Here is an 18,852-nt window from a genome sequence, read left to right as displayed (position 1 = left end):
TTCCTATGCTGGACAGGCCTTAAGGAATGACTGTCAAGGATGTGAGGGATGTTATCCACATGCTCTACAACGTAAATTCCATTTAAATTACCCACTGCCCTGCAAAACAACACAGAATTATATCCAAAGCACCTTACATAGAATGATTCGTTTTATCAAGCAAGCACTTTGCTCAGCATTACGTCAGAGCCAGTATAAACTGAAGTTTCTGTTATTTTTGCATTGAGGCTTTCCATACTAAAAGAAAGAAACTGCTATAAACTGTCATGGGTCTTTTAATGTTATGCAATGACAGAAGAAGCACAGAAGAATAAAAATTCCATTCATCCTTCATGAACAATTCAGCAACACAAGAATTTTATCTTCATTTGTGCAAAATTTAACAGAAGTTGTGAACAGCTTGAGAAGTTCAATATGTTTACCTATATTATTGAAAAACTAAATACAATCCATTCTGGTCTTGACCAAGATCAGTGAAAAGACTTGGTTCTAAATGTATTTTCATTAAGTAAATAAATTGATTCATTCACCATTGGGCTTTATCAGCCTAAAACATCCTCTTTCATGTGTAATCTGAAGAACGGCTTTCCAGTTCCAAGCATTGTGTTTTCTACTGTACTTGAAAAATATCTTTTTGTTTTAGAAGCACTCCTCTACTATATCTCAGCAAACTCCTATTGATAGATGATAGCAGTGGTGTGTCAGAGCTGTGTAAGTATGGGACCATTTCTGCTACCTCCAGACCTTTCAGTCTTAATTTAGAAGTCTAAAGCTAAGCCTTTATCAATGCCAAAATTCTTGGATAAGTGCATGTGCCAGCTGCTGGGGGTGCACTGGAGGCTTGAGGTCAGCAGGAAATTCCCATTATGTTGTATCAGTCTCGCAATTTAATCATTGGTCTCCAGTAAAGAATTTCTGTGTATTGTTAATTCATTTCATCAGGTATCTTATTACTAGTTCGCTGTAGCAGAAATAAGTTAAGGACTTTACAGTAGAACACTTGCCCAAGTACACACCCTTCCCCCTGCTTCTAGTGGGGGTGGGGGGAATAAAAGACCTTAACTCTATTGCTAGGAACTGAAAAACATGCTTGGAAAAACTCTTAACTGAAACCCTCAGAAGATGAGACATTGAACATGAGGTAAGAAAATTCAATCCTTTATGAAAAATGTGCATGGCAGAGACACTATAAAAACAAGGCACTTTATACAGACAAACCTCAAACTGAACAGACATGTAACTGTGGTCCCAAAGAAATGTCCAAGGAAGCAAGTAAAAAGACCAGAAAATAATGCATTTTAACAATTAAGTTCTATTTTCCATTGGTAGAAATGACACTCCTTAGTATTTCTCATTTAATCCCTACAAATAGGTATCTCCTCTGATCCAAATCATCTCTCCACCCAAGCCAGTGGTCTCAGTCACATGCTGAGTCCAACTGGCTCTCAATACCACCCCAAGCAGGGGTGGATAGCAAAGCTTTATGCATCCATCCCTGTATAGCTTTTCACCACCCACAAGGGCAGCCTCAGTATCTATCCAGCACCAAGTGGACCAGGAATAACAGAAACACCTCAAAGTCTAGGTCCAGTCTTCTCTCTTCCTTGAGAAGTCATTTTAGGGGGAGACACTTAGAAATGAAGCGCTGCTTCTGCTACCTGGGAGTCATCTGCCAGCTGCCAAAGCCAGTACTATCACCACCACAGAAGGACTAAGGATCCAGGCCAATGAGTTTTACCATAGAATTTAGTGGAATAGGATTACAGCCTCATAGCAGGTATTTGATCCAAACTGAAATGATACAAAATGTGTTTGCTGCAGAAATTGTATTATTACAGATTCCCTGTGAAGGCACTCATCCTGCACGAGGTGAAGAACTACTGGCTTCTGTAAGTATGATTTACCTGCAGAAATCTTTGGCAGGGTCGGGACCAATGCAGTTGTACAAACAAAACAAGGAAGTCTGCAGTTCTTCGTGCATAAAGAAAAAATGTACCGCACACAGTTCCACTATTTTCTCTGAACAAAACAACTTTAACTTTAAAATGTTATTTGGAGCTTTTAAAGTGCCAATTCCCCATTCAGTTTGCCAGTAAACAAAAGTATGTCAAACCAGTTTTCAGTTCACTAAGCAAGCTACTGCACACAAGAATATATCACTAATGATATAATTACCTGCGCATATGCTAGTCACGCACTTGCAGTAGGAATTGGCCTAAATAAAAGTATTGTTTGATTAGGATTATGCCTACTGAGTAGGCAGTACCAGTCTCTGTAAGAGTAATTTTGCCTGAAGTTGTAAGTAGTTTTCATTTGCTCTTAATCCCTGCCTCCCACTCTAAATCAGAAACACATTTCACTTGATTAGAGTTAATTTCCTCATCCAAGTAATATTTTTAATAAAAACGTACCTTAAAAAAAGGCCCAAATTAAATCTGCAAACAGAAAATAAAAGTATCAAAAAAACACGAAAATAATTGAAAATATTAGAGAGCACCTAATATCACCTTCAGTTCATTTTCCACAGAGACACCAAATGATGCAATTTATCTTCACTCAGATGTACAAACACATGGCTCTAAACTTTGAATGTGATTTAAACCTTGTTATTAACATCTGTAGGATTAGCATGGTGCACCACACACCTGACATCATTTGTAATTATACAAGATGTCCCAGTTAAATGAAGGGAACTACATGCAAGATTCAAGGCAGTGGGATTTGTGTTCTTCCAGTGTCAGCGCACTGGCTGGCTAAGGACTGCACAGTCAGCCTCTTACTCAGCTGAAGAGAATCATTTCTAACATAATGCTGAAATTCAGGTCACCAAGTACTAGCAGTTGCACCTGTGCTGCTTTACACAAAATTCAGTCCATCTGCTCCATCTCAGAACACACAAACGAAACTACCCAGCAGCCTTCAACAGTGGGAGGATTGCATTGCAGGAGAACACCTGAAACAGTGTATGCCCACTTGCAAACAGCTTGTTTCACTTGAAAAAGAATCTTTCATAAAGAGCTAGACATTGAGATTCAAGATGTTAAGTCTTTGTAAAAGTTCTGAATGCTTCCTCACGGTATCAACAAAAATGTCATGTCACAGTGTAACACAAGTTTCTGGCTCCTTCTCAAAAGGAGAGTGCTGGATCCTATGCACTTGGATAGCAAGAGTGCTGCTGACTACAAATCTTACTTCTTTTTCAGCATCAGAGCTTGTCCTCACTGCTGTGTTAATTTGAAATAAGCTTGTCCCTTACATGACTCATCTACAAGCCCAAAAAATCTCTAGCTCAATTTCACTGTTAATTTACATGCAAACTAGTTGGCAGTAGAAGAAAAGGACTCAAGACTGGTAGGAGAAGCCAGCAAGCAGCTGATCCTAAAAACCAGGCTGTGACTCTCATACAGTTCCACAGGCAGGGCAGAGAGGATGGCAAACAGCAGCAGGTGGAGTGGGGAAAGCAGGTGAGAAGAAACTAGGGGTGAAATCCAGATCCTGGGTTCCACTACCTTCTTTTTTTTTTGAACTAACATCTAAAATACAATCCTTCTCCCTCTGCCCCAAAAAAGCAGAAGCTAAGCCAGAGTATTTCTCATAGCATAGGACAAGGCACCTATCAGAATATTTACTCTCTTTTGCCATTCACTTTATAGCAGTCTTTTCCATAAAACCCAAAGAATTCTAATTATTAGAACTGCATCAGCCCCAGCCTGTGTGTTGCAAACTTGCACATCTAGTTGAAAACAGACTTACTGGTTTCTACCTTACCTCACATATCTAAACACTCGCAAGTCTGAAAGTCCAGATTTTCATTATTTTAATTGCTTGCTGGGTGGTTTCAAGATGCCAATATTTACCACTCTTCCTGACCACATTTTTTTCAAAAAAGGGTTTGTTTAGAAACACTATATTGCTTTGCCAAGATTCAACTACTCAGTGCCATGTCTAATTCCAGAACCAGGGCTTCCTTGTTATGACTTTAAATTGGTAAACATCATAATTCAGAAGAAGCAGGGTTAGCTAGAAAGCTAAGTGGTCAAGCAAACATTTTCTCACTTAAAAGAAGATAACCTCTTCTGCCTTTTTCTTTCCTTCCCCCACCTCACAAGTGCTCTCTTAGCCAGCCAAAGTGAAAAGGTACTTCATACATATTCAACCCAACCAAGGTTTCACTGCTGTCCTTGTTGGTGGTCTGTCATATGGAATGGTTTTAATACTTGGAAGCAATACCTTAAGTGTCAGAAAACAAGAACATTTTATTTCTGCAAGAAAGCTTTCCAGTACTACTACTATTCTGGAAAAGAAAAAAAAAAATTCCTTGTAGTAGATTAAAAGGTGAAAAGCCAAAAGAAATCAGAAAGAAAACTAGGAAACTATTCCTTATGGCAAGGTTCAACTCATATCTCAATGTTAAGGGAAGGACTATTACTTATATATTCATTTTAAGGACTATTACTTACATATTCATTCAAGAATGATAGAAGAGGGGCATATTTTTTTTAGTCTCTGATTTCTAATGGCAAATGAAGTCTTTGGCTACATATCAAAATCTGTTTGGTACTAAGATAGATTTAAATCACATTGACTCAGTAGAATTTTAGAAATGCAGCATGCAATATACTGATGCAAGACATAGCTTGCTCAACAATGCAGAAGCTGTAAGAAAATGCTCAATGTAAACATTTATCTATTTCTGTTCTTCAGAAGCCCTCCAAAGCATTTATGAACGACTTTTTCTTTTTCCCTGAAGATAAAGCAGTAAAGTGTCAAAACTATCACGTACCCTTTTGCGCAGATGTCACTTAAGCAAAAAACGGTGGCAACATCTCATCAGGTCCTACAAGGTATTTTCTTATATAGTTACAGCAAAGGTAAAAAAAAGAAATATAGTCACTAAATTTTTAAAATACCTAGCCAAAGAACTTCATCTGCATGTAATTCTTAAGTACACACATAGCAACTGAATACGCAAAGGGGTTAGTGCAATCCTGCACAAAAATGAGAGCACAGTACTGCCAGATTAAACCAGAACAAAATGTACTATCTTGCATGTACAACATGAATCCATATGTAATTTTGCTCAGCTAGAACAGAGTACAGTGTGTTCCCATTAATATTTACTCATCTTCCATTTCAAACTGTAAGCTTGTCTTTTCAGATAGCAAATACTTTTGAATATTTAAGTAACAGCTAGTTCTATTTTACTGAGATTACTTACTAACAAAGGAATGAATGATCCTGATTAAACTGGCTCTGTGCTTGAAAAATATCACACAAACAGCCAAAGAAAACCCCTTTGAAACATTCCTGTGTTTGGAGAATGTAAGGAAACTAATTTTGGATCATGACGATGATGATGCTATATAAAAATAATATCCATATATCCCAACAAACTGGAAACTTTATTGGCCTGGATAGGAAGAACAGTACAAGGGGGGAAGGGCACACTTGGGAAGATACAGAAGGATCACTTTTCCTGCAGGGGTCTGGATCTCTTGCTGGCTAGCTGAAAGAACAGAGAGTGTGACCCACTTTCTTATCCCACCTCCATGCCACAGACTTAGGAACTCCTCTTCACTTTTATCTATTCTGCTCCCTTCCATGAATACAAATGGAGTCTTCATCATCACACCAGATCAGGTGAGACTGATCTCTTATTTTGTTGTAATGAGGTGTACAAGGTTATTTAACATTGCCAATTTTTGACTAAAATAATGTGACTTAGGACATACAGGAACACCAGGACCCCTTTCTTTTTAAAGAAAGTAAATTCCTGAAATTAAGGTGTGTGAGAAGACACTACTACTGTGGTTTTTTGTATTATGTGGCAACCTTCCTATACCAATTCCATTTCCATATTGAAAACATTAGACAATTAAAAGCGGCCTTTCAATGTAAATACATTTCCCTTTTTATTAATCTGCATATTCTTATCACAGCTACCACATATCAAGCTCATCTACATCAGCTTACAAAAATCAAAAAAATTACCTCATGAAAGATTTTCACTATCTGGTTTAAGATTTCCTTCCATTCATAGACTAAATGTCATATGAAAGAGTAGAATGAAACACAAAATAAGAAAAAGTTCTCTGGCTCAGATTGACCCTATGAGTTTTTCACGAAAATTGTAGTAAATGCATAAACAAATCATCACTGTACATTATTATAATCCTGTTAGTAATGTCCTAGAAAGTAAAGGATAATAATCTTTGTATTTGCTTAAGAATTCTTGGTTTGCTTGCAGAAAGGTAAACTAGAGATAGAGATCAGTTCCCATCTGCATTCAACATATTTATATTTTTTTAATAAATAATGCTTAAGGACTGCATTTCCTTTCAAAAGAAACAACTACAAATACCATTGCTTTTACTTTCAACAATCTGATATTTTAGCCCAACTTTGAGTTCCAAGAAATCAAACTTCATTTCATACTGCTCAGTAAGTGTCTGTAAGGCTTCAAAGCTGAATCACATTTGTGAAAGAACAGAAGCTGATCATACCACAGATCTTATTCAGATCCCAATGGAATTAATAAAAAAACTTTCCATCAAATGGAATTGAGCTTAGAACTGGCTTCTCTATAGTGCTTGTGCTGGTATTTGAGATGTTTGCAGTGGGGGTATTTTTTTTCCTCTCCAATCAGCCCTGCTATTCACACAGCCCAAACAGTCTCTTCAAAGACTAAGACTAATCCTCTGTTATATTTATCATCTTTCCACTTAATGCAAACTATTTTGATCAAAACATATAACTTTTACTGGATATTTCAACTACTGTCATTAAATAGGAGAAGTCTGTCTAGAAAGCTGCCTGGAGGAGATGGACCTGCGGGTGTTGGTTGACAGCGACTGAACATGAGCCAGCAGGGGCCCAGGTGGCCAAGAAGGCCAATGTCATCTTGGCTTGGATCAGAAACGGCGTGACCAGCAGGGCCAGGGAGGTTCTTCTCCCTCTGTACTCGGCACTGGTGAGACCGCTCCTCGAATCCTGTGTTCAGTTCTGGGCCCCTCACCACAAGAAGGATGTTGAGGCTCTGGAGAGAGTCCAGAGAAGAGCAACAAAGCTGGTGAAGGGGCTGGAGAACAGGCCTTGTGAGGAGCGGCTGAGAGAGCTGGGGGTGTTTAGCCTGGAGAAGAGGAGGCTGAGGGGAGACCTCATTGCTCTCTACAACTGCCTGAAAGGAGGGTGTGGAGAGGAGGGTGCTGGCCTCTTCTCCCAAGTGACAGGGGACAGGACAAGAAGGAATGGCCTCAAGCTCCGCCAGGGGAGATTTAGGCTGGACATTAGGAAAAAATTCTTTACAGAAAGGGTCATTGGGAACTGGAACAGGCTGCCCAGGGAGGTGGTTGAGTCACCTTCCCTGGAGGTGTTTAAGGCACGGGTGGATGAGGTGCTAAGGAGAATGGTTTAGTGTTTGATAGGAATGGTTGGACTCAATGATCCGGTGGGTCTCTTCCAACCTGGTGATTCTATGATTCTATGAAATGCAGCCTGGGTTGCAGCTGCATTTTACTCTCCTGTACATTATAGCTTTTCTAGGTGTTCTGTCCAGAGGACATCGTATCTAAGTACTTTTTCTGCTGACAATCAAGACCCTCCATGGTAGTGAAAGTATGAATTATTGTGAACATATTTAAGCCAAATTCAAATAACTTACAGTAGCTGAGAGTGCTTTCCATTTGATCTTTTCCGTTTCCTTTTGTCTTGCTATAAAGAACACTCAGTCTAAAACTTCAATAAATTTATCTCAGTTCTCTTCTCTCTTCAGAGAAGTGATGTGCAAACTATATTTCACAAAGTAGCTCCTGCAAGGAGACCATCTTTCAAAATAAAGCTGCCAGTCATTTGAGAGAAGCATACACCTTGTGACTGCAGGGCAAGCTTGCCTCTTCTCTCACTTTCACAGGGAGCATTGCCTAACAAATTCCCTCCTCTTACATTAAGAAACATACTGTAAGTGTCTATGAATGTAATTCAGACAGTTTTGATGTCAAGTTCAACTGACTTCTGGAACACATTGTGTTATGAGTAAATTTCCACAGCATGCCACACATTTCCTAGGTTTGCTTTAGATCTTTTGCCAAGATTAACAGCATTTCCTTCACGTTGCTCTCTTTACATGGATATCTATATTCCACATTTAACATAATGTTTGTATGGGTCTGGAGAAAGCATTAAAGATCTTTAACTTTAAAATACATAAATTGTTGTTTTCTAAACACTTTGCTTCATTCATTATTACACCTTGCATTTGTTTCTTTATAACTCAAAACTTCATGAACCAATAAAATGTGCTGACTTTTCAAAAGCTAAGAAATGCAGGATCAGCCTTACACTGATTTACCCATGAAAAAAAATCCAAACAACAATTCAAGATAGGTCAAACGATTCACAGAAAAAGGACAATTACCTCTAGTTCTACACATTTTACAGACCTAACTATAAACATCTGTTAATACATCACTAAAACATTTTTGCGTTCATCCCTACTACATCATAATAATATTTTCTGTAAGTGGTTTTGCTTTATTATTTCTACGTTTAAAAGCCTTATTTTTCATTTCGTATATTGTGTAATCATTCAATTAGCTATAAATTTGACGTGTTTTCAAAACATAATGCACACTTCGTGTTTTATTTTGTTTCACAGTTACCTATATCTCAAAGTTACATGAACGTGACAATCTATCATTTTCACATATGACATACTGACCTGGTCATCATAACGGTAAGTGAGGAATTGTTCCCCCGTGGTATCCTCAAGAAAACTCCCCTGTGGAGAAAGTGCAAACTCAGGCAAGAAGTATGCACCTTGGGATTGCTCTGCTCTTGCCTGTAAGAGATTCAGAAAGGTCACATTACAGCTACTACAAACGTAAGTCAAAATTTCAAAGAACTCTATGCATATAATTACAAAGACCAGAAATGAACTTCAGACACTCACAGGTTGCTACAGATACTAGGCTTTTGGTTAAATACAGTCTATTTTTAGATGAAGATACAAAGACATAGAATTATAGAATAAGACAGCCTGGAAGATGTGTTGAGAGCTCATCTAGTCAAGCCTCTTCCAAGTAGGGTATCCTATGAAACCATAACACAATTAATTACTTTTCTATCCCACAGGAAGATATTACTGCAAAGAAGAAATGGGGTTTAATTAAACCGTTTGAAATATTTTGACATATACACAGTAATTTTACATGCTAGAAGTTGCCATGGACCAGTTTCCAGACTGTTGGCTAAAACACTTTCAAATATAGGTGTGTAACCTCAGTGACAGAAAACTAGAGATTTCAAAAGCAATCTATATAACTTAACCAGTTTGTGGTGGAAAAAGAAGGTAAGACCTTCTGCAGTTCCTCCTTTGCACTAAGTTCACTTTCTAAAGCTCACAACTTATCTCATAAAAAGCAGATGACACTAATTCACAGCATGGGTCCGGAGAAGCTTACATTGCTTTTGCTTCCTCTGTTCTGCACAGAAGCTGTCAGCTTCTCAGACTGTAAACCCCATCATTTGTGACAGCATTAGATTAACATGCTTGTTTTAAATCAAGCAATCTTCATACGAACTAGAAATAGCTTGCAAACAACACGTCTAGACCAGGGTAAAAAGTCATTGTAGGATGCAAGACTGAACAAGATTTTAAAAAGGATTTTTTTCAAGTCTGCATAAGAGTAATTCATGTTAATATCATGTTTTCATGGCATTTCTATAAAGCCTATTATAGCAGTAGTCTCACTTGTATACCTCAGCCATCTGACTCCATTTATGCAGAATTAAATCCTAAAATACGGAGAATAAATCTCTATTTGATAACGACTGTTTCCCCATAAAATAACCAAGAGAGGTCGAGAGCTTTGCTTCATGCTGAATCCAAGCTGGCTGCAACCAATGCAAACCTTGACACGTTAAGCATAACCCAGACATGAAATTGGCTGACATAATCTGGCATTTTTCCCCACTGGTTTCAATGGGCTATCGATAGATCCTATGTGAGGGAACATGGCAATGACATCATCCTACGGTTTCAGCACAGGACTAATGGATAAGAGACATGCGTTCTAAATCTCAAATGTCCTACGCTAAAGTAATTAACATTTCTACCTCGGTTTCCCCAGGTCTAAAACACTGTTACAAGATAAATTGACGTATCTTAGTGGTGTACTCTAAAGTTGAGTTCATATTTGTAAAATACTTTGGAAAAAATAGTGTTAAATGCTATCTGTTTATAACAGTATTTTTGAAAGAGCTGCCCAATTTGCAGACCGAAGAGAATCAAATCCACCCCACCACACCTCTCAGATAAAGGGATATATCACTCTGTTACCTAATTTCCCACAAATATGTCAGTAGGATATGTAGCCACTAACTGGCTTGTGTTTCTCATTTTTATAAGCTAAACATTTCAAACAAAGCCTCTGGACATTGGATATAAAAGATGCCGATATTTGAAGATAAAATAACAACTTAAATATGACATGAAAAACTAAAGGCTTCTCACACATTCAATTTTCTTCAATTCAAATATTAAAAGCTAATGAGCAGCTACCCACTGGCAAAACAGAAGTATGCTCACTAGATTAAGGCAAGCAAAATCTGGCTTCCAAGCATGTAAGAATTCAATGTAAAAGGTGAATGGTTTAAGGTTACACAGGATGTTACAACGGAAACTGACCTGTAAACTACCAGAATGGGTACTGCTTCTCTACACCTAGTGTAACTGAAGTAAGGAAGAATGCAGCAAAGCATGTAATAGAAACTAACAATCTACCAACAACACACTATGAGTTGTCATGGCAAACACAAGTTGAAACCAAGTAATTACAGCTGATAAACAACCCAAAAAAGCAGCTCACTAACAAAAAAAAAAAAAAAAAAAAAAAAGAAAAATCAAAGCTTCAAATTCTCGAAAAACTCTTCTATCAGCTCAAAGCAGCAGGAAAACATTTTTTCCCCCTCTAGTATAGGTGCCTTCAAATAAGCTGCTTGTATCCAATGCATACATTCATACTGTTCTGAACACCAAACATACTGTTTCTACATAGTTCATTTTATTCCCCAATGAGGAATCTACCAAAACACCTTGTGGGGCTTTTATATTTCTATGGGCACTTTTGCTTTAAAGTCCTCCAAATTTCAGCAGTCTGTGCGTTTAAATGAAATTAGGGATCATCTCTGAATGTCTTGGGTAACCTGATACAAATTCATGTTTTAAACCAGAGACTGCAAGTGCAAGTTTCAGAAAACAATTAGATTCCATGCTAGTATTTTAAGTCTGTTTAATGGCCATGTTAATGTTAATAGCTTTAAGTTAATTGTGTCAAGTTACAAGTACACTTAAGACTTAGATCAGGCATTTTAAATCAGCTTTTATGATATTCCTAAGTATATCACCATAGTAGAAGGTGATAACATAGCCAAACGAGATATTGTAATAAACACTGCATAAAATGCATTGAAAGTAATGTATCAGGTATAAATGAAGTGCATACATCTCTACTGACAAAGAAGAAGATTGACAAGTTGGAAACAGACTGGTATTTTAAAGTCTTTTTAACTACCCGTTAATCAGAACATGTAACTTATTAGTCAGAAACTGAAAAAAATTCTGCCATGGTACATCATTCCACGTACGGCATTAAGGAGAACTATGCTGATTAACAGATAATATATGTAGGTTCTGGGAAGTGTAAAATTACACTTTTCTTATTTAAAGGCTTATGCTCTGAGCACAGCTTTCATCTCAACTTGCGATTACTTTCTCACTTATCACTCCCCACCTGAGCGCTTAAAGACTAAATTACTCTTCCATGTCCAGTTGCAGAGAACAAAATTAATACTTTATATCCAAGCCTCTGTTTTTTAGATCTCCTTTCACCAAGACTTGCATGTTGTCATTTTTACTGCTGCCCAATTTCATTGCTCTCTATATGACTCCGACTAAAAGCATCCGCTCAAAATGAAGTTGCTGGGCTTAGGAATTTTACATTTTATTTTATTACTGAAAGCAAGAGGGATAATTACTGAGTGTTTCCCGTCCAATGCTGGGAACACTAGTGAGTAATACAGCTGAGAAGCACTGAATCTGCAGATAAAAAATGGTGTGCAGGGCCAAATGCCCACACAAAGCATACCTGAAGAAGAGAGGCTTATTTTAAAGTAGTTCTCATCAAGCCTATGGGCCAAGTATCTCTTCATGACTGAAGCGAAGAAGATGTGCTGGGGTACATGTTCTGGTTCACTCTGACCCAAAAGGAATCCCATTAGCACACTCTGAAACCGCTACATCATACAAGCTACTTTAACTGCTCTTTTTTTCCTTGATACCCAGGATTCATATTAACTACTGCAATCCAACTCACTTGTAATTATCAAGCCAGAGCAATCACTAAAATACAGTTTCCCTATGACTAAAAATTACAAATATTAATCATTGGTCATTCTTTCCAAGGCACAGATTAACAATTTCAAAGGATTTAAACTGTTATTATAACTCAAATAAATTAAAAGACATAGTTTAGTCTACAGGTCTTGAGGATCATTTGATACAAAGAATATGACAAAGCTCAAGCAAATCTCATAACATGCCTCTATTCTACTTAATCATAACCACCAGGAGACCGGAAAGTAATTGTTCCGTATTTATATATAAACAGCAGTAGCTTTAGAAAGTGAGCTTTCTGCTAAGTCTGAATTGTGAAGGTCAAGAAGATGAGAAAACAGATACTGAATGCTCCTTTGTCTTTCATTTGGCCAGTGACATGCTCATACTGATGTGACTGCAGGATTCAGGATTTAATAAATATCCTGGGCTAGATATGACCAGCCTTTCTACATGCAGGTTTAAACACAAAGACAACAATTCAGGTGGCTAGCAACTCACACATTTATATGTAAGCAAAATGGGACCTAGCACATAGTTGGGCACTGCAAAACAATTTGTTAGCCACTATGAGATAAATAAGTTAATGATGAGAGAAAGCAGGACACAAGAGTTCACAGAATACTTAGGTCCCTTACAGTATATTATCCCAACTTACAGACTACACTTAGTTCTTACATATTACAGTACAATTTATCAAGAGATCTCGTATGACTCAAAGTTGTCATTATCCTCATTTTACAATGGCTGTTCTCAAGAGTCTGGCTAGGAATTACATCGGACTCCTGACTCAGATTTTCCTGATTGAAATTATAACTGTAATGTTATAAATGTTATGTTAGTGTGATTATTTGTATTTAATTTCCTTTTGAGTTTTTTCTTTAATAGTTATATAATTTGAACTGACATAGTAACCTGCTTTTCATATGCTTCAGTTGAAAGGGGCAGTGAAACTCTCATCCATAAGCTGCATAAGGAAAAAAACTCTGGCATTCAGAAGCCAAACACCTGCTAGATCTAGTAGTGGATCCAGATTTTTGAGAGAATTCCTGTTGCAAAATGAAAACACCAAGGAGGGAAATGTGTGGGGCAATGGAATGGTCTTAAAACCACGGCACTCGGGGGGGGAAAAATCCTAAACCACTATATACTTCACAGCTAAATATTGAAGATCTTGACATTGAAGATGATCACAAGTGCAATTATAAAGAGAGACATTTGTAAGATGGGGAAGCAGCAATCATATATTGCAAGGCATTGTGCCTTTCATTGCTAGTGACAGGGAGATTTTTCCCTTCCCTCAATCTCAGTACATCTGTTTCTGATTCAGGTGGTAGGGGAAGTTTAGCAAGTATTCAGCTTCCAAAAAAAGCCAGCCCTAGCACAAGTAATATTTTTTTTCATTGCATACTGTTTATGCAGCATTGTTATCAGCAACAGCATGGTGTTTATCATGAACTGAACACGTAGATGAAACGTATGGAATTGCTCTGCTACTGTAAATGACTACAAATTCTCATAACAGAAAGAGGCACTCTCAGTCACCAATAACTGGAATAATTTCCCAATAAGAAAATTTATCTTTGGTGCAACTATTTTGAAGATCAAACAGCCCGAAACTCAAGTAGGAGAGCCCGAAGAGCATGCAACTAAAGTGCTTTGACCGATAAGGAACATAAAAAGTTTCTGATAATCAACATCTACCAAGTATAATCCAGTAATATGAAGAATAAGGTGGCAAGATTCCTTTTCAGAGACAAAGCAAATCAGTTTTCTGTAGGATACATATATAAATGCACATCTAAAAAAGTACATGTTCATGGCACACACGCAAAGGTCACTCAGGTATATTAAAATAACTAAAACTAAAATAACACAAGGCACAAGAACAATCCATCCAGCGTGTTTGCTGACCTACTTCAGTGACTTCCACAAAGAATACACATAGATAAGGCTGCGTAAAGGCCCACGCACGTACAGATTAACAGAGCGAAATTGCTCAAGTAAATGGAGGATTGATCCCAGTGGCACCAGACTTTCTCTAGTATGCTCCAAAGGCACTAATTTGACCTTCACACCACAGAACTGGACAAGGAAATTTCTGTAGCAAGTTCATAACCTCTTTTTAAAAGAGGAAACATTTTCCAAAAGATTCAGTTTAGTGCATATCAAGGAAAAGGGAATATATTTCCACACTTAATTACCTTAATTAAATTGTCTATTTTTTTGCTCTGAATTGGCCTAGTTCTGATTTTTCCTGTCACTTCTCATTCTAGATCCGTTCAGAACATGGATGGGCCTATGGAGGTTTTCTGTGCTTTATTACACTGTTTATCATTAGAAATAATTTTATTCCTTTTCCTCAAACCAGACAGCAAAGGTGGTGTGTCGTGGCCGAACAGCACCCACAAAGAACCGAAATATTTATCAACACACTCCTAGTACTGCTGTCCCATGGAATACAAGAACTTGGGCTAACACCGCTCTCCATTCACCTTCTTGATGAGAGCACAGAGCCCCTGCTTCTATCTTACCAACATCTCTTCAAAGAGGGGATGAGGGGCACAGGGAGGGAGCAGGGAGTGTCCCAAAATCCTAGTTACAAAGACAGACCACCCTGAATAACAGTGTAAATAATCAAAAGGGTGCTCCTCCCAGCTACCTCTAGCTGATTAATACTTTCTCACCTGAAAAAAAAAAGAGACTGTGGAAAATGCCATAGTCACGTGTTCACACTCAGGCTAACTTGTGATTTATAACAGCTCAGCACATAAATGTATCTAACACATGGTGAGAAAAACGTGATTTTTTCCACCGTTTGTTTTCCACTTCTGATAATTTTAGTGATATTAACCCAGTTCTTCGTCTACTCTTCTTTCTCACAGAAAGTCCCTTTGCAGGGTTTATGGTTTGAGCCCCCTAGTACATGGACTGGGTCAGGCACATTTTCACAATAAGGAAGAGGTTAAATGGTCATGGCTCTGCTGTAGGAATGTTGGTTTAAGGCTATTAATAAGGCACATGAGGTGAATGCCTTTCAGCCAAGTGCCTGCCATGTGCGCACACCTGTTTCAGCACGATTTTGAAGAGAAATTCCCAAAAGAAACTGTTCACAGCACGCAGGCTCTAAGTCTCAAATGCAGTTTTTGCAAATACTCTAGAGCTTCTAAGCTTTTTCTGCTTTACTGATGTCAGGAATTCTCATACATCAACCACCACGTAAAGCATGCTACCTCCTAAGTAATTTTTCCCTAAAATTACCTTCATCTTATTAGCATCTCTGTTATTGTCTTGTAACACTTTGAGATTACTGCCACCGATTTCCAGTATCCTGATCATTCCCACCTGATCTTCTGCTGCTGGAATGCTTTCTCTTACCCAGGCCTGCTATTCAAACACCACAACTCAGTTCTCCAAGCACGCCACCACACCACTACATATTTAATTTAGCCTCATTTTAATCTCAGCTTAACTAAAACCTCAGTTCACTGTTTCTGGTCTTGATAGCTTTTATCCATCTATTTTCTCTTAACTTTGGCGGGGATGAGGGGATGGTTGTTCTCCAAGCATACTTCGCATTTGTCGCTTGCCAGTGAAAGCATCTCAAGCAGAGCAAGATTTATACCCGTGTGTTGTGTTGAGCCAGACACACTGTTCAGCATTAACAAAGCAAAGGCTGAGTAGAAAAAAGTGCAATAAGTGAACACAAAGCAAACAACATAACAAAAGAAGCAGAAGCACCCCAGGAAAAAAAAAAACAACAAGCAAACAACAGAAAAACAAGTCTCCAAATGAGAAAAGAATAAATACTTAAGAGAACCTACCATTAGCCTGAAGACTGTCCTTCGTGACCACAATTCATCTACTAGCATTAGCAGTATTTCACATGTACACTTACTAATAAGCCACTACTTAGATAACTGTGCTTTAGCAGTGAAAATGCAGAGCAATTAAAAGCTCACATGACAGGCACTGCAGGCATCTGTTCACTGACAATGGTTAAGGCTAATGGTCATTAGTTTAATGACTCATTTTTGCTCTTCTACGTGATATATAGAGTAATGCTGGAGAACTGATACACTGAAGGGGAAAGGGCTCTTACTGAGGTGAGAAAAGATAAACACAGGATCTGCTGCTGGAGAGAGTGAAATAAATCCTCTGAATGAACTGGAATTGTTAAAAGACAATTGAGTAAGTCAAACATAAAATGAAAACAGAAACTGCTAATTCGGAACAGGATCCCTGCTTTAATCAGGATAGCTTCAAGACTACAACTTATCACCCATCTTCCATGACCAGCTTGGAATTTTTTTAAAACTTAAGAAAAACTTAAAACTGCTTAAGCAGTTTTAAAAATTTCTAAGTGATTACAGAAACACACTCAATGAGCACAAAACCAGAAAAAGGATGAAAACCAGCAAACATTCAAGAATATCTATAATTCAAAAGCAAAATATGGTCCACTGCTTTGAAATTCTAGAAAGTATGATGCCCTCTTAAATGCTCTGCATTTTTTTAAGTATCTTAAGCACAAAGTGCTTTCACTGCGGCTTATCTCACTAACATACCATTTTTAACCCTCTAATGGTCTCTATTTCAAATGCAAACAGCAGCAAGTGTAAATGATTAAAAGAGGTATCACAGAAGGAACACTGAAAGATAGGCCATGGGATTATGTTTCTAGTCACCCATCTTGTATTCTCATTCCAACAGCTGAAGTCAAGTGAATTGCTTCACTATGCGCACATTACTCTGGGAACTTGGCTATCGTATCCACAACAAGGGATTTGCCAATACATACCACCTGCATGCTAAGGGAACGGAAGACCTTCCTGTGGAGGAATCTCTTCCCATCCTGTGTGGGTGTACAGAAGCAGATGTGTACGCACAATGGATAGCTCCCAGGACAAATAAACTGAGACATGTCATAAGTCATGCATTGCTTTCCAGTAATGATTATCTTTCTACAGGAAATTTAAAGAATAATTTTACGCCCTCGGAATACCGTATTGGAGTTTACAATGGCATATCAGATGGCTAGTAAGATAAACTGTCTTGGTTCCTTGTCTTTTCTAGCAGTTCAAAGAATCTGACTGTAGGAGCTGATAACTTTTCAGCATGTACCTAGTTACCAGCATTTCACAGAGCCTACCAGCAACTAAAACTTAGACACACAACTGAACACTAAGTAGGAGCTGTAGTCAAGCTACAGCAAAGCCCTCCTACCTTGAGCAATACAGGAAGGGTTGTGGAGGGACTGTCATTGTTGCTGCTGGCATAATAAAATCTCTTAACGCATTTGTCTTGAATGCAAAATGAGCAATCAGCTCTACGGCACAAGGACATCTTTTAGAGAGTCATTTAGCTTCCCCTGCTTCGGTGAAGTGAAAAGCACCACTATTTTACTCTGAAGTAGGACAGCTATGAAGGAACAGCTTCTCAAAAGCAGTTTCTATATATTGAATTCTATATGAGAACACATAATCTTGGTTTGTCCACTTGACCTTATCCTTTGAAAGGCTGCCATGCCTCTTGTAGGACAAGGGATACACCACTCACTACTTTTAAAAACAGCAAGGGCAAGGGGAAATGCAGTTACCAATACATGTCTGGTTTCTAATGCCTGTTCTTGCATACCCAGCTGCTTCTTTTTTACAGCTACCATTTGCATGTATGGTAAAACAGAATTCTTGACAGCATAGTTTAATTTTGAGGATTTACAGAAGAACGCTATTCCTACAGAATGTTTTTCAACTCTCCCTGAGCACTTTTGGATGGATCTGTGGCAATAACCTCCCCTGAATTTTCTTATCCACAGTCAGCTCATTGTTTGCCAGTACAAGCTAATGTGAGCTAGGAGGCCAACCCTAACAGTTCAGTATCTAAAGCCTTAGCAAGGTTCCAGATTCTCATATGTTTGTCTTTAGCATTCTAAGATTTTTCAAAATACAGACAGAATCCAAGAACAATGGACTCTGCAAAGGCAAGGAAATAAATTTATCCGCCCTTTTATTTAACTGTGGAGGATTCCTTTTGCCCTAAATATCTATAGCTTCTCAAACTAAAGACAGCCGTAACCGTAGAAACTCCTGAAGATAGAACCCACACAATCTAGTGAATTTGTGCACAGTGGTGTGAAATATTGTGCTCTTAATGATTCAGGTGATCTATTCTTATCCTGCATAATTATACATCTCTTCAAATTCATCACTGCTCTACAAATTGTAAGTAATAAGATGGTCTCACACAGTTAAGCTATGCTGAAGTTAACTGCAGCAGTAATCCTGTTTTCATGTGCACATTTTACAGGCCTGGCCGCCTCTGCACTCTATACAGAGTAAAATGTTATTATACAAAGCCTAAACAGCATTAATTTTAACTAACAAGACCCGAATATAAATCTTAACCTGTGTATTCCTCTACAAGTTTGGCTGTACTTGGAATTATCAGTCCAGAACATC

General features: G+C 38.1%; 1 protein-coding gene across 2 annotated transcripts in view; it reads right to left on the bottom strand.

Moving 5' to 3' along the window:
- Positions 1-18,852, bottom strand: part of ADAMTSL3 (ADAMTS like 3) — a 174,706-nt gene that overhangs the window by 141,695 nt on the left and 14,159 nt on the right. For both annotated transcript variants that reach the window (XR_011338244.1, XM_069866435.1), the window contains exon 2: positions 8,717-8,836. Coding sequence is in view for 1 of the 2 variants with exons in the window: in XM_069866435.1 (XP_069722536.1) it covers positions 8,717-8,836 (120 nt within the window). In the remaining variant the exon portion in view is untranslated. The remainder of the gene's footprint in view (positions 1-8,716; positions 8,837-18,852) is intronic.

Source organism: Phaenicophaeus curvirostris, chromosome 12 (assembly GCF_032191515.1).
Source record: "Phaenicophaeus curvirostris isolate KB17595 chromosome 12, BPBGC_Pcur_1.0, whole genome shotgun sequence".
Taxonomy (NCBI): domain Eukaryota; kingdom Metazoa; phylum Chordata; class Aves; order Cuculiformes; family Cuculidae; genus Phaenicophaeus; species Phaenicophaeus curvirostris.
Note: the sequence above shows the minus strand (reverse complement) of the source record. Positions and strands in the feature narration are given on the sequence as shown.